The 17,002-nt window shown below is 44.6% G+C and overlaps 1 protein-coding gene across 5 annotated transcripts in view; it reads left to right on the plus strand.

Moving 5' to 3' along the window:
- PLEKHS1 (pleckstrin homology domain containing S1) overlaps positions 1-17,002 on the plus strand; it is a 75,791-nt gene that overhangs the window by 31,849 nt on the left and 26,940 nt on the right. For 4 of the 5 annotated variants that reach the window (XM_068258207.1, XM_068258206.1, XM_068258210.1 and 1 more), the window contains exons 6-11: positions 5,735-5,801; positions 5,903-5,962; positions 7,931-8,014; positions 13,757-13,822; positions 13,991-14,068; positions 16,430-16,534. In XM_068258207.1, the coding sequence (XP_068114308.1) occupies positions 5,735-5,801; positions 5,903-5,962; positions 7,931-8,014; positions 13,757-13,822; positions 13,991-14,068; positions 16,430-16,534 (460 nt within the window). The remainder of the gene's footprint in view (positions 1-5,734; positions 5,802-5,902; positions 5,963-7,930; positions 8,015-13,756; positions 13,823-13,990; positions 14,069-16,429; positions 16,535-17,002) is intronic. The other variant, XM_068258208.1, reaches the window with a different exon arrangement.

Genomic DNA, 17,002 nt, shown 5'->3' on the forward strand with positions numbered 1-17,002 from the left:
TCATGCATGTATCAGCAAGCCATGACAAGTGCAGTGTAGACATAACACACTGAGGTCCAGGATATCCCCCAATCGCAGGGAAGCAAAAAGCAGATGATATGATATGCAATAAGCCAGGCAGATGTTAATGCAGAGCATGAAAAATGGATGAATGCATAGTGGATCAATGCCAATTCAAGCATGGGTCAGCAGTCCATAGTTACCATCCTAGTATCCCAATGGTGGTACTGCACTGAGGCCCGGTGGCTCCTAAAGGTGTACTCCGGGAAGGATTGAAGATGGATTAGAGGCTGTCAGGAGGGCCTGACATGTTTCGCCGCCTCTCGCGGCTTTTTCAAAGGCAGACAGCCGTACATATCACCATGCACGCCATAATGGCGTCTATATCTGCCGCCGCGTGTGTCAAAGACCCGCCCACCCCTGCCCACGCACCCGCCCACGTCCACCAATGAGCAAAGGGACGCGCCGAGCGACGACACGTCGCAAGGCACGCCCCCCGGCACAGAGCGAGGACGCGCAGGACCCAACCGCTGACACGCAAATGCGTATCAAATGCCGACCAGGAAGCGCTCAGCGCGACCCGGGAGGCATACAGAAGGTGGGACCCAAAGCGGGGCGAGGGCGGGGAGAGGCGGGACAGAGACCTCAAACGCAGCCAAATACACATAAACCAAAATCTCCATAATAACAGGTTAGCCAATGGTCACACAAAACCATGTATCATGTGTCAGAACCACTCAACTACATGAATCCAACCTGTAAACATAAACACATATCTATCTGCATAACACAGGAGCCAGAAAATTAATAAAGACAGCCCCTGTATAGACTACAACAGTACCAACAACAAAAAATCATCATAATATGTGAAGTCAGGGCGAGAGGAGCACCGGTCCACAGGAACAATGTTAATAATATAGCACACTAGGGCCAATCACTAGGGGGCCCAAAGTGTGCCTTTAAATCCTTCATGCTGCAGTGGAAGAAAAACTCAAAGAGTGCCGACAAGCTAGAGAGGACACAGACTGCCCAAATGAAGACAAGGGGAAGCAACACCTCAGAGCTGAAAACAATCCAGCCTAGTCTGTCAAGAACACACGATAATTAATACTATCGTTCAAACCCTTAGGTTCAGTTGCCTTAAGATTGAAAATCCATCTGGATTCAAGTTGTAACAATTTTTTATCTATGTCACCCCCCCTTGGGTGGGCGTGTACACGATCCAGGCCCACAAAGGTGATGAAGCCAGGATTGCCCCTATGCTCAAGATGTACATGCCTGGCAATGGGAGACTTAAAGTTGCAGGTAGTGACGTCACCAACATGGTCCTTTATTCTTTCTTTAAAGGCTCTTGCTGTCTTGCCAATGTAGAAACTTCCACATCTGCAATACAGAAGATAAATCACGCCTACTGTGTTGCAGTTTACAAAATGTTGCAACCACCAGGTACGACCATTTGGTAGCACCACCGACTTGCCAACTGAAAGAAAGCGACAATATACACATCCCCCACATGTGTAAGTCCCGGTTACCGTACAGTGTTTGCCCGACCCACCCCTGCCCCAAAAATGGCTCGAGGTGAGCATATTCCTTAGTGTTTGGCTACGTCTATAGGTGACTTGTGGGGTGGAAGACACAAACCCCCCAAGATTCCTATCGGATGTCAGGATGTGCCAGTGTCGGCGGAGAACTCCCTCCACCTCCTTCCTCTGTTCGTTGTATCGCGTAATCAAGCGTGTTGTACTATTGGTATCAATTTCTTTAGTCTTTTTGACCAGCAATTCGGAGCGATTGGCTTCCTTGGCACGTTTATATGCCTTTTTGAGCCATCTATCCTTATAACCTCGCTCTCTAAATCGAGAGCGTAGTAATTTGGTTTCTTTTTCAAAAATTTGATCATCAGTACAGTTCCGACGCAGCCTCAAATATTGCCCTGTCGGTATTCCTCGTATCGTGTGTATTGGATGGGCGCTATTAGCATGCAAGTATGAATTCGATGCCGTTGGTTTGCGGAACAGTTGTGTGGACAGAAATCCCTCCGCACTGGCCTCAATCCTCACATCCAAAAAAGAAATGGAGTGTGGGTCGCACTCCATAGTAAACTTTAAATTCCAATCATTCTGATTTAGAGTCAATATAAACTCATCCAATAAGGTCTTACCACCCGTCCAGAACATGACCACGTCGTCGATGTACCTGTGCCACAAAACAACGTGGCACAGGTACTCGACGAGGGCGTCATCCCCGAACAGGTGTCGCTCCCAATCCCCCAAGTACAGGTTGGCAAGCGACGGGGCACAGGTCGTCCCCATCGCCGCCCCCTGCACCTGGAGGTAATGGGTGTCGTCAAATGTAAAGACATTATTCTGTAAAATGAAGGATAATAGGTCCAGAAGAAACTGATTATGTGGGAACTCATTGATCTCCATCTCCGACAAAAATTTGCCCACTGACTCAACTCCCTTTCGCTGTGGGATGCTGGAATAGAGGGCCTCCACATCCAGGGCCACCAGAAGGGCCCCCACCGGCAACTGTAACCCTTCTAAGATACCCAAGAGGTGCAGTGTGTCTCGCACAAAGGAAGGCAGCCGGTGAACATGGGGTTGTAAATGTTTGTCTACATATACGCTAACCTTCTCAGTTAGAGAACCATTGCCCGATACAATGGGTCGGCCCGGAGGCTTTGACAGATTTTTGTGTATCTTGGGTAAGGCGTAAAAGGTTGGCACCACCGGGTGCTCTACCTTTAAAGTGGACCCCACTTCAGCTGTAATAATTCCTTTCCCTATGGCATCATCAATGATGTCAAACAGTGCCCGCTGGTTGCTGATGACCCTGGATGCGGGGACCCTCCGGTACCATTCCCTGTTGCTCAAAATTCTCTGACACATGTAAACATACTGTTCCGTATTCATAACCACCACGTTCCCCCCTTTATCCGAGGGCTTGATAACAATATCTTTCTTCGCACGTAACTCGGAAACAGCCGAGATTTCACTTTCTGAAAGATTGGTGGCCTGACTTTTTTCAATCCATAATTTCTGGATATCTTTTTCTACTAGAGAGATAAATGTATGTACACTCGGACACAGAGTGGATGGGGGGAACGTGGTGGACCTGGGACGGAACTGCCTGTTAATTCGTTCACTCGCCATATTACTAGGTGCAGAAAAACCAAAAAGGTCCTCATCCTCTGTTGCAGCATTTTCCTGACTTAATTTGACCAGGTCCATCAAGGCGCGATAATCACGATTGGACCAGTCCTTCCAATCGTTGATTGCTCCTCCTAATGGGGACTCACTTTTCTTTTTGTGAAGTGTTTTCAAAGTAAGTTTCCGCCCAAAAAGGTGTAAATCTTTGACAAATTCAAAACGATCTAGATTACTAGTGGGACAGAAGCCAAGGCCCTTCGCCAGAAGGTCATTAACACCCTGTGATAGATCATGACCTGATATGTTTACAACTTGTAAATTAGCATGGTTATTATGCTGGGTCATGTGTTGAGGGGCCGTGGACTTTAGATGGTCGGTTCCTCGTCCTCCCCTAAAAAAACCGCAGAGGAGGACTGAGAGTCCGAACCACCACATGCTCCTAAGACGGATTCACTAGTTTCTTCCTGGGAATCACTGGCACTAGTTGTAAGATATTTATTAATGGGACCAGTTTGGGATTTACTTTTATCTATAATCCTGTCTTTATCTTTCTTTTTTTCTTTCTCTTTCTCTTTCTTGCTGTTCCTATGCTTAATTGATTTAGAAATATTGCCCCCCGTAACGGACCTGGTCACCGGCCTCTTGGGGGCATGTGAGCTCTGTCCACTGGAGGACACTGAGACTTCACTCCCCCCGCCCACAGATGAGTCAGATTCCCCTCTCGTTTCAGGATCAGCTCCAGCCTCAGCAGGTGGATTGTGTGGTGGATTTTTAGGGGGGTTTTTAGGGATTAACGGTTTCTTGCCCTTTGGTGGTAATTTACCCCACCTATAGGCATAGCCTAATTTATAGGCTGTTTTATCCCGTTCAAATTTGTTATCTTTCCTGGTGACCAGTTCTTTATTATATTTCTCAATATGAGATTTCAATTTACTATTTCTGGTCGCAAACAAGGGGTGATCTTGAATCTCAGACAGAGACTCCAATATATCTGAAATTTTTTGATCTATCTCCAACAAATCCACCTTTTCCAATTCCTGCATCAGCTCAAGCATTACTCTGGAACAGTTTTCAAAATTCTCCTCCCACCTCTGTTTAAAACTATCAGATAAGGTTTTCTTAAATGGAAAAATCTGCACCCGCAACCATAGAGGATTTTTAGTTTATTTTAGTTTAGTATTATCCGATGTCCCCTGTCGATAAGGTGGGAACTTATGAAAAAGTGGATGTTGCCATTAATACTTCAGTGAACACTGTGAGCCTTAAAGAGGAACGCCAGTGAAAATAATGTAATGAAAAAAAGTGCTTAATTTTTACAATAATTATTAATAAATTATTTAGTCAGTGTTTGCCCATTGTAAAAGCTTTCCTCTCCCTGATTTACATTATGACATTTATCACATGGCAACAGCTTTACTGCTGGTAGGTGATATCTGTGGAAGGAGATGCTGCTTTTTTGGCAGTTGGAAACAGCTGTTATTTCCCGCAATGCAACAAGGCTCCCACAGTGTGAGGTCAGCACCATTGTCCTGACATCACACTGTGGGGGGGGGGGGTGGTTTCACCACAATATCAGCCATACAATGTCCCCTGATGATCTATTTGAAAAAAGGTGAAGACTTCTCATGGGAAAGGGGGTATCAGCTACTGAGTGGGATGATGTTCAGTCCTTGGTTACAGTTCCTCTTTAAGCCAAGTACACATGCGAGAAATGTCACCCATCGGGAATCAGGAAACGATCCACCGGGCAACAATGCCTTATAGACACATCTGCTGGGGGTTGAAAATGGTATTTCGATTGGTAATGCTTGGGCATCGGGAGTCATCAAGGATACGACAGGATGGATCCTTAACAAAGCCCAAGCAATATTGTTTGGTGGCCACTGTATAACGATTGCCAGCTGAAACGGTCGTCATCAGCCATTTCAGCCTATGGTTATCCCATGTGTGTATGTTATTTTAGTAAGTAGCTGTCTGTGATCCCAGAAAGCAGACAGGACCTGGTGTATGAAGAGCCCTGACATTCCTGGCTCTAGCTGCCAGCCCACCAGCTTACGGCAAGTCCCTGTAAACAATAACTTTAATTAAAAAACAAGTGAAGCGAGAGGGATATGTGGGCTGCCATATTTATTTCCTTTTAAGCAATACCAGCTGGCTGTCCTGACGATCCTCTGCTTCTAATACTTTTAGCCCTAGACCCTGAACAAGCATGCAGCAGATCAGGTGTTTCTGACTTTATGGTCAGATCTGACAAGATTAGCTGCTTCTGGTGTTAATGAGACACTACTGCAGCCAAATAGATCAACAGGACAGCCAGGCAACTGGTATTATTTACAAGAAAAAAAATGGCAGCCTCCATATCCCTCTCATTTCAGTTGTCCTTTAAATGTATTAGTATCATTTTTTTTTTTTTTTTGCTTACCACACTAAGTGCATGAAAAATTAGATTGAACATCCTACCTGGAATGTCTTAGTACAGAGATCTGGCTTTGATTAAGCTCTCCTTCAAGAGTCACAAGGATCACCAAGGCATTCAAAGTTTATGGAGCGAGCCCTGATATGTAACTGTTTTCTGTCCTCAGGGAAAACATTGTGGAATGGCAAAGCTCCATCACAGAGGCCTGGGTGGAAATGAACAAGACAAACAATGTAAGACATTCCATTAGACTTTGAGACATGATATAGTTCATTTCACATGCATGCATTCCATTCATTGCACCAATGACATCCTTGTATGTTATTCCTTTAAGGAGGCCGGACCACGAATCGCACATCCAGTGCCGCTAATTTCAATGGAAGACCTCAGTCTGGTAAGACACCCCTTTCTGGCGCTGACCAATAATGAAAGTGCTTTAGCGAAAACAGGATGTTTTTCCTAATGCTAGGTACACACAATGAGATTTTCTGGCAGATCGATTATTTCCAATATATCAATCCGACTTTATATCGATTTTCCGTTCACTTCTATGCAAAGTTGATCGAAAAATTGATCGGGAATCAAATCGGACATCAGGGCCGTAGAGTCGGTACAAAAATCATCCGAATCCAACTCCTCAGTTTATGAAACCACCTACTCCAACTCCAGGTACCCAAAATGCCTCCGACTCCTTAGTCTAATACTTTCCTGGGCTGTGGATTTGATCCAAAAATCTCCGCCTCTGACTCCAAATCCTCAGTTTATATAACCACCGACTCCGACTCCACAGCCCTGTCGGACATGTTGGAAATAATCGTTCTGGCAGGAAATCTGCTGAAAATCTGATCGTGTGTACTAGGCATAACAGTAAAAGCCCTTCTCCACTGACTGTCTTCTGATCGGAAAATCAGAACAGACATGATTTTAAAGAGCTGAGAAAATTACAGGGGCACGTTGATAATTCAGTGTTCTCCCCAGGCTCTTTTAGACAGGTGCTCCACCCGGCTAGTTTTGGTGAGCACCCGGCTGTCATCACCCGGCTGTCATCAGCTCACCTTCTCCTCTGCTGCAGAATTGCGCACAGAAGCACCGGCCCTGCATTCTTTCATATCACCCCACCCCGCTACTATTTCATGCCACCCGGCTGGAAAAAAATTCTGGGGAGAACACTGTAATCACCGTACCCCTTTGCCACTGCGGCAATTTGACACAATGCGATTTTAACCTGAACGCAATGGCACTGCTTGTGCTGTGGTTAAGTTGTAGTGTATGAAAATGCAGTAAAATTGCATAGCAAGCGCAGTACTATGTGATTTTATTGCGACTTACCTATGCAGCATGAAGCTCCGCCCCTCATTCTTAGAAAATCACGCCGCACATAACTACAATCACACAGAAAATCGTGCCGCAATGCACGGAAAATCACTTTTGAAATTAGATCACGATCAGACTGCAGCACATTTGCAATAATGTATTTACGCTTGTTATTACAGAATACCTGTGTTTACAATAGAAAATATGTGGCAGTCAGATGGTGGCAGAGGCAGCGGGCAGGGAAACAGTGCTGGCATATTTCCACCTAGATATTTGCTGGTGTTGATTCCATGTGTGTATACGCTGTCGGCAGACTGATAAGGCTGTTTCTGAACGATCCGCCAGGCGGATCACTCAGAAACAGCCTTATCAGTCTGCCGACCGTGCGTACACACGCGCTACTGTCACCTGAAAGTCCGCCCAGCGGGAGGGTCTGACGGACACGTCGTTGGCGGCCGTAGTGCGCGTGTACACATCTTAAGGAGGACAGGGGAAGCCTGATTAGGATCCAGAGGCTTCGCCCCTACCCAGGTAAGTATACAAACATAAAACAGGCTGAAGAATACCTCAACGGTTTGCTTTATCTACACAGTTCACCTCCCTCTTGTCCATTTAACGCCTTCATATTTCTTTTTTTTTTGTTTAAAAGAGATAGGTGGGACTTTCTCCATCTCTATGTTGCCACTGCATCTTCTACTTGAGAATGTAGACTTGTAATTTCAGGATGTACCGTAGGTGTTGAGCAAAGGAAGAATATAAAATGTGGGCCCTTTTAAACAAAAAAGCAAGCTATCACAATAGAGGCTCATATGAGAAGGACTGTCTCCTGACACCAGGGGACTATCTACTGACACTCTTACCAACAGTAGTATTTCTCTTGGGTACGAGTGGAGAAACAAGTCATTTTGTCATGCAGCATCAACTACACATAACCTCTGATTATATATGTCATCATATGTACAGATCGGCTTCAGGGTCACACAGTATAAAATCTGATCTAGGTCTAGGATTTAAACCCTTGGCTCAAATTTAGTTTTCTATTTTTCAGACGAAGTGCAGTAGAGAATTAAAAAGGGGTCTGGCAGTCTATCGCCAGCCTCACGACATCTATGAGAATCCAGAAGCACTGAGGGTAATTTGTGTTTTATTCTGCCACAGACACCTGATCAGCACATCAGCATTACACTTGTGGCATGGGCTAAAATTGATTTTCAGTTTTAATTCCTAAGCAAAATATTTCAGTAATGTGTTGATCACTTGAAACCGTGATGATTCCCTTACTAAATATTGGCTCCTACCTATAAATGATTGCTTTTCTTGCATGAGAAGACTGCACCAATGTTCTGCCCTTTTTGTTAATTTACAGCTAATACAGACACAGTGGCCTTGATGCATGAAAGTGCGTAAATATACTGCGTACACACAGCACGGGTTAATATTACCTCATGCACAGAGCGTACGGTTATATCAGAGTAGCGTGCACTACAATACAATACACAAGTAGCATGACCACATAACTCCACTAGCGCGACCACTAGTGGAGTCCCACGGTCGCGCTACGAGCGCATTGTGTGGCACTTACGAGCACCACGACCGCTAGTAGAGTACAGTGGTGGTGCCATGAGTGCTACAACTGCTAGTGGAGTACCACAGTTGCGCTATGAGCGCAGCAAGCGGCAGTTATGGGCGCTACGACCGCCAGTGGAGTACCAAGCTGCAATTACGAACACACGCTACTCTGATATAATCGCACGCTGTGTGCGCATGGTAATATTAAGCCGTGCAGTGTGTGCATGGTATATTAAGCACTTTGATGCATCAAGCTAAAAATCTGGTCAAATCTACAATAAAAATCAATCCTCTATTCTGAAACACGGCTTTGCTTAATTACAAAATCTGCCTCGGATTACCGCATGCAGGAATTCAGCGCAAGATCCGTCAATGTATTGAAAATAATGGCCATCACAGGAAATCTCACCCCAACTCTCCCATTTCTGACTGTAGAGCTCACTCTGCAATTTTACTCACGTAGTTCAGAGGCGAGAATTAAATGGTTAAAAAAAGCTTAAAATTAGAGGAGGTAATGGACTATGGCTATGGACTATGGCTTATTGGTGATCTTACTCTCTTTATATGCCTGAGGAAGCGGGAACCTAGTCCTGAGAAACGCGTTGCAATAATGAGCAGTTTGTTTACTTGGATCAATAAAATTACAGTCCTTAAAGGACCACTCCAGCGGAACAAAGTAAGCAGTTAAAAACAGAACGGACAGGTTTTGGACTAGTCCATCTCCTTAGGGGGGATTCTCAGGATTTCCTTTTCGTTTTTAAAAGCATTTTCTGAATGGCAGTTGTTAAGTCTAACTGCCAAAATAGTAAGATACCAGTCAGCCTCCCTACTCACTTGCACACTGTTTTGGCAGTTAGACTGAGCAATTGCTGTTCAGGAAAAGCTTTTGAAAACAAATAAAACCCTGAGAATCCCCCATGAGGAGATGGACTTGTTCAAAACCAGTCGGTTCTGGTTTCTCTGGCTCTTGGTCCCCCCCCCCCCCCTTTTTTTTTTCCTCTGCAATGTTAGGAATTACCTGACCATTACTTGATTTGAATTCAGAGCAGGACTCATTGGAGGAGGTCTGCCATGTGACCTTGAGAACCGCATTTATTGCGGTTTTCATAGCGTCTTCCTGTGTGGAAGCCCCCGTCAGCTCTGTAGGCTGGAAAGCAGACCATTCCATGGGAAGTAATGGGAGATCTGAGATGAAGCAATCTTGTGATGGCCGCAGTTTTCAAATAGATTGTAGATGTAATTTGCCTCGCATGCTGTTTGCGTATGAGCTATGCACCACTGTTTGCTATAATATTCATCAAACAATGTAACTTTTTATTTCAGTTGAACATTTACGGGGAAGGCCTCTTACCTACATAATGTGTTTTCAGGAGCGCAATGCGACGCGATACGCGGGGATTCACTGTGGAATCGCACTGCATGGTTGGGATGAAAATACGCGAACGCATTGCCGAAAATCACATCAGATTGGAAAGGGGCCTTAGTGCATGGTTTGGGATTTTATTGCTATTTGTGTCCTTGGTAGAGGTATCATATTTTCTCTGCTCTTCCTGTAGAGTTGATGATAAGAAGTGAGAATAGTTTATCCATCGAGGAAACACATGGCAATATATATTTTTCTTTTTTTGTGGTGGAATGAGGGAGAGAGTGAACGTTTATTAGGCTGTTATTGATGTCTGCCCCATTACTACCAATTCCTCCTTGCTTCCTGAGGTGTCACTGGGTGTAGGAAGCAAATTTAATTTTTCCATTGGGGATATAAACAACAATAGCAAGCCAAGGGACGTTCCAAATCTTCCCCACTTTATGGAACTAAAACCTTGTACACACCCTCAATCACTGGCACTGCAGATCATTAAAGTAAACTTGAAGCAAAAAAGAAAAGAAAAAGAAAACATGATATACTGAAGTGTATGTGTAGTACGCATAATGAATAGAACATTAGCAGCAAAGAAAAGAGCCACATATTTTGATTTTCTTTTATATAGCTGTTTTTCTATAACATTGCATCATTCTGTCACAGTTGCTGTTTTAAAACCACATTCTGTCTTTAAAGCTATGGAACAGAGCAGAGCTTAAAGGAGAATGGTAGTGAGAGTTATATGGAGGCTGCCATATTTATTTCCTTTTAACCACTTCACCCCAAAGTGTTTTTTACCCTAACGGACAAGAGCGATTTTCACCTTTCCGTGCTCATCCCATTCATTTGCCAATACCTTAATCACTACTATACACAATGAAATGATCTATATCTTGTTTTTTTCACCACCAATTGGGCTTTTTGGGGTTGATATTTGTTTTCCGTAATTACTTTATTTTCTATGCATTTTAAAGGGAAATACAAGGAAAAAATGAAAAAATACACTATTTCTCCAATTTCTTCCCCTATGGTTTTAACACTGCTACTGTACATAAAACCCACACATTTTATCTTCCTATTTGTCCTGGTTATCACAAGATTTAAATTATGTCCCTAGTACAAAGTATGGTGACAATATATCATTTGGTAATAAAGGTGTATTTTTTCTTTGGTGTTTTTTTTCCACTATTTTCACATGCACAGGAATGCACGCGCGGGAGCAAGCACGTGCACGCTCACAGCGGCAGAAGAACTGTCTGACTTATAAAAACGTCCTGGAGCCATTAAGAGGCTCTAGCACAGGGGTCCCCAAACGTTTTGGGTCGAGGGCCAGGTCAACATTCGTCAGACTGCTGGGGGGCCGGAGTATACATAAAATGATGTAGAAGTCTTTGCGGGCCAGACAGTGAAGCATACCCAGGTGACAACCTGCAGTCCAATTGGACAGCAGTGTCACCGACCTGATGTGGAATTTGATTGGAAACCAGCGAATGTGGCTTCCATGTGGATGGGTGGTGCCAGCACTGCTATTCTAAATGCGGACCACCAATATTTAAAGATGTAGCTCACCGCATCTTTAAGTAATACATTTTGTGTGTGGGAGGCCGGTAAAAGAGCCTCAGGGGCCACATTCGGCCCACGGGCCTTAGTTTGAGGACCACTGCTCTAGCAGGACGTTTTTATAAGTCAGCATGTCATTAAGTGGTTAAGCAATACCAGTTGCTTGGCTATCCTGCAGATCCTCTGCCTCTAATACTTTTATCCCTAGACCCTGAACAAGCATGCAACAGATCAGGTGTTTCTGACACTGACATGCTTATTTATGGTGTGATTCACACTAAATGGCTCTGCAGGATAGCCAGGCAACTGGTGTTGCTTAAAAGGAAATCAATATGGCAGCCTCCATATCCCTCTCATTACAGTTCTCCTGTAAGGTCCTTTGAACTTCCCTGCAGTAAAACCTTATCTGAAGCTGTCCCTCACCGTTTCTTTGATGTATAAGTGCTTCAGAACACAGGCCTGTATCTGACCCATGTCGAGTTGGAGAGCTCAGAGAAGCTCTTTTGCATAGATAACAACTGAAGTGTCTTAACTCTTCCTGTACTGGAAAACAATTTGCTACTAATTTTCTATTTCTTAGCTGTACTACACATGCAATTCATTATCTCCTAAGTTTATCTTCGCTTCAGTTTACCTGAATCGATCATTAGTGCAACAGTTCTGGGAATGAGCAATGGACAGACATGCTGTTTGGCTGCAGCAGAGTACCACATTCTGTTCTATCTATGCAGAGGGGAGGAGAAACAACAAGAGGTGAATAAGCCGACTATGTCCTACCGCACCAGACAAAGGAAGATAACTCGCTTGTTCATTGCTTAGTAATCTGCCATGATCAGATTCAAGGATTATCTAAATTGTGCTTTGATTTTCGCTTTACAATCTGAAAATACAGCCCAGAACTAGTTATTCATCAGCATTTATTTGGAGGTTTTTGTTTTATTTTAAATTTAGGAAAAGAGAGAATAAGAAGTTTCAAATGATCAGTGGTAAAACACAGTAATTGACTCCACCCACCAGTCTCCACCCACCTTTAGGAATATTGTGTTTGAGTGCACTGATCCTGTAATAAACCCTGGCGATTTCCTTCAACCCAGCACTTTTTTTTTTTTTTTTTTTACAATATTTATTTATAGATTATCGCTAGTCAGTGTTAAGCTGGCCACTAACGGTCCAATTTCTAGCGAAAAATCGTCCGAGCGATCAGAAATTCTGATCGGATTGGTTGTAAATAATCTCCATTGGTGGACACAATCGATTATGAACGAGTGAAAAAAAAAGTCGCCTGAATTGAATTTTCGTCGAACGAAAATTTGGATTTTCTTGGTGGTCGTGATAGATAGGAAGCAATGATTGGTTAGTTGATGGTGTAGTGAACGATTTTTCGTCCGATCAGAATTTCTGATCGCTCGAACGATTTTTCGCTAGAAATTGGACCGTTGGTGGCCACCTTTGGATGGTCCAGCCTTGGAGAACTGATGGAGAAGCATACAATCAGTTTGATCAGCTGATAGATTTGTAAGGCTCTGATTTGCTGGGCATGATCATGTGTTAAACCAGGAAGTAATCACAGCAAATCAGAGGCTTACAAATCTATCAGCTGATCAAACTGATCATGTGCTTCTCCATGAGTTCTCCAAGGCATTGCCATCTCTAGTCAGTGTTTGCCCATTGCAAAATCTTTCCCTGATTTACATTCTGAAATTTTTCACTGGTGGTGACATATTTAGTTCTGCTAGGTGATCTCTGCAGAATGCGGAATGTTCATTTACTGAGAGTTCTATGCACAGAGGGAGATATTCCTTGCTTGGCAGTTGGAAACAATCGTTATTTCCCACAATGCAACGAGGTCCACAGAAAGCAAGCTATCATGGCCATGGTCCTGACATCATACTGTGGGAGGGGTTTTACCACAGTATGAGCCACACAGGCAACACCCCCCCCCCTTCCCCCATGCTCTATTTGAGAAAAGGTAAAGATTCCTTTTGGGAAAGTGGATATTGGCTACTGATTGGAATAAAGTTCAATCCTTATTTAAAGTTATGTCCAGTCTCCATTGCTAGTTCTTACTCAGTCTGTCCTCTCATTGAGGCTTACCCTAGGCTGTTTATTATGTGGAATTCTCTACCCCGCCTGCGGTCTTTTCCACTGGCTTTAGAACTCTGTAAACTCAGTAAGTGAACATTCCGCAGAGATCATCTGCCAGTCTGAGATACAGTACATATAATGAATTGTGTCTCTTATCTCATAAACCTCCAAATGCTCACTGCTCTGAACAACTGGTCCTGTCTGTAACTGGTACGGAATGAAAATAATTATTATATACTGGAAGTACTCAAAAATACATGCATTTTTTGACAAATGTATTGCATTTTTTTTTTTAAACAGGACGAGGTCCATAGACCCCACTCTTACCCTCAGGACAATCCACGCACAAATTCAGACTTGGCTGATGTAAGTTGTGTGACCTCATATGACTCTTATCTGTGTATTCCCGTACAAAGTACAAAAGCGCCCAGGTGTTTATAACTAATCACACACACCACACAATAACCGCTGCTCTTCTACAAACTCAAAAAAAACAACAAAGTAACAAATGCCATTTATTACGTTTGTGTGCAGGCAGCTGTAAGGCAAAGAACACTGACTGATCCACAGCAAAGGAGAGAAAGTACAGCCAATAACCAAACAGAAAGACTGGTAAGATTATGGGAATGTATATCTGTACTTTGTTAACCCCATGCCATCTTCACTTAGGCAAGAAAATAAATGAAGATTCATTGAATAATTTTTTTCTGCACTGTGGCTTTATCTTCACATATACACTAAAACTCATGGCATGGCTATTTATTGTTAACCACTAGCCGACCGCGTCGCACTGATGGGCGTGGCCACAGCAGCAGCCCCAGGACCGCCTATCAGCGTAAGGTCCTGTGGGCGTGTTTTGCAGGAGATCGCGCGTGCTAATGAGCGCACATCTCCGCTTGAATGCTGCTAGGAGGCTGTTAGATGGCGAAACCGCCCTCTATTTATATAGTACAGCGATGTGATCTACGGCAGCGCTGTACGGGGGACAGACGTGTGACACGGCTGTCCCCCTGGGACGCACAAGAGCAATCAACTCTCATTGGCTGAAGCCTATGACAGCCAATCGCTGTTATAGGCTGGCTAGGGGAGGGAGGGAGGGAAGGGAAAAAATATATAAATAAATAGCAATACTTAGAAAAAAAATAGATATATTTATACAAAAATAAATAAACATCCTGGGAGCGATCACAGCCCACCAACAGAAAGCTCTGTTGGTGGGCAGAAAAAATGGCCTGGTCACTAGGGGGGTTTAAGCCCAGGGTCCTTAAGTGGTTAATAAAAATAAAATAAAAGAAGAATGCATGCTTGCTGAGGGAGATGTCTTCAGGCAGAGGATGTTTCTGACAAAAACCTGACTGGATTAGCCACATGCTTGTTTCAGGTGTGGGAGTCAAACACTACTGCTGCCAGTAAGGGCCCTTTCACACTGGGGTGGTGCAGTGCGGTATTTTTACCACACCCCACCGCCGGGCAATGAAAGTCTATGGGGACTTCGCTGCAACCCGAACGCTAGGTGGAAACTACGTTAACGCTCATACTTGCATCGCTCTGTGTCAGACTGGAAGTCATGCTACTCTATGGCAATTTTAAAAATGTGGCGTTGCGACGTTGCGGCACGCATGCGTAGAAGTGTATTTTAGCTATACGCTTCGGTGCACTTCCGCATACCTGAAGCAGGAAGTGACGGCAAGTGTGTGTCACTTCCTGCTTGGTTGGTACTAAAATGGTGTTCCCTGAAGGCCTGTTTCCGGCAGTGCGATGCGGCGGGCGCGACGCACCGCAACGCTGCTGCCAGTTTGCAGTGTGACACCGGCCTAAGAGCAGCAGGACTGCCAGGCAACTGGTATTGTTTAAAAGAAAATAAATATTAAAGCCACCATATACCACTCGCTTCAGGTTCCCTTAAGGACCCATTTGTACTATGGCCTGGCCTGAATATGAAGTGCAGGTGTGCTGGACGTCGAAATGCAGCCTATTCCTGCTGTGGCTTGCCGTCCGAATCGCACTGCAAAGATGGATCGAGATGAAATGGGCCCAAGGCAAGGTAGCAGCTTTGACTCATCCTGATGGTCCTTTTGGCAATCTGAGGTGGGAGACATGACACAGAAAGTGGCAGTCGGGCTCCCTGACATCCACTGTATGAATAAAATTACCGAATTGGATAGTTAATTGGGCCACAACATTGCTAGGTGTCCAGCATTAGGATTTTGGCAACAGGGTCCACAGCCACCATTTTTAATGTGTGTGGCTAAGACCAAAAAAAAAACAAAAAACAGTATGATATACTTTGTACAGGCAAACAATTTTGTTTGTATCTCTGAAACATTGTTTGTAAGTAGGGGACTTTGTACCAAAAAAACCCCTCTTTTCATCAAATATGGTACCTTTCTACTTTTGCCTAGAGCTTTTTTTGGGAACAGTGAAATTGGCCAACATTTAGGCTACTTGCGCACCAAGATGTTGCGTTAGGTGCTACGTTAAGGTCGCATAATGTGCACCTAACACAACGTATGGTGGTGCGGGAGGGGACGGTAGAGTGAGCCGCGTTAGGCGGCTCTATCCGTATAAGGTCTCCCAGAGTGGCGCTGATTGGCCGGCGGGACCACATGATGCGGAGCAAGACACTCCGCATTACGTGGTCCCACCGGCCAATCAGTGGCCGCCAGTGCAGTGAATATTAAGTAGCCATGTGCGCGGCTACTGTAGCTGCATCTCCCTGCCTCCTCTCCGCCCCCCACTGAGCATGTGCAAACAGTCTAACGCGGCTAAAGCCGCTAGAACGCACAGCATGCTGCACTTTCAGCAGAACGTGCAGCGTTACATGTAACGCAACGTGGGCTGTGTGAACAGCCCACTTGTGTTACATTGCTGTGCGTTGGGGGAGCGTTACAGGCGCACTAACGTGCTCCTGTAACGTCTTAGTGTGTAAGCAGCCTTAAAGTCTGTTGTAGTAAATTGGCTTGTGCTGTCTAGGGACCGCTGGAAAAAAGTCTGGAATGGAAGATACTTGAAACTTGCCCAGAAGAAACACAAATTGAAAAGAATGAGAAGTCTCTGACCTTACCCATCCCCATCCAGGTAATTTTCCATTTATTTTCGAAATAGTTACGATAGGAAAGAGACTATCAATAATGTTAGTTCTAATATAAGTTGTGTAAGCAAGAACCTACTGCACCTAAAGAAAGACAAATGTTGAAACATAGACCGAATAATACCTCCACTCTGTCATCTTGTGTCTCCAGTGTCCCCCTGTACCTCTACTCTGTCATCTTGTGTCTCTAGTGTCCCCCTTTACCTCCACTCTGCCAAGCTGTGCCTCCACTGTGCCCTCCAAGTCTCCAGCATAGCTCCCAACTGTCCCAGTGTCCCCCTGTCATCATGTGTCTCCAATGACCCTCTCTGTCCCCCTGTGCATCCACTCTGTCATCCTGTGTCTCCAGTGTCTCCCTTTGTCAACCTGTGCCTCCACTGTGCCCCCCTGTGCCTCCCCTGAGTCTCCAGCGTCCCCCTATACCTCCACTCTGCCATCCTGGGCACCTTAAGTAT

Source organism: Hyperolius riggenbachi, chromosome 10 (genome assembly GCF_040937935.1).
Source record: "Hyperolius riggenbachi isolate aHypRig1 chromosome 10, aHypRig1.pri, whole genome shotgun sequence".
Taxonomy (NCBI): Eukaryota; Metazoa; Chordata; class Amphibia; order Anura; family Hyperoliidae; genus Hyperolius; species Hyperolius riggenbachi.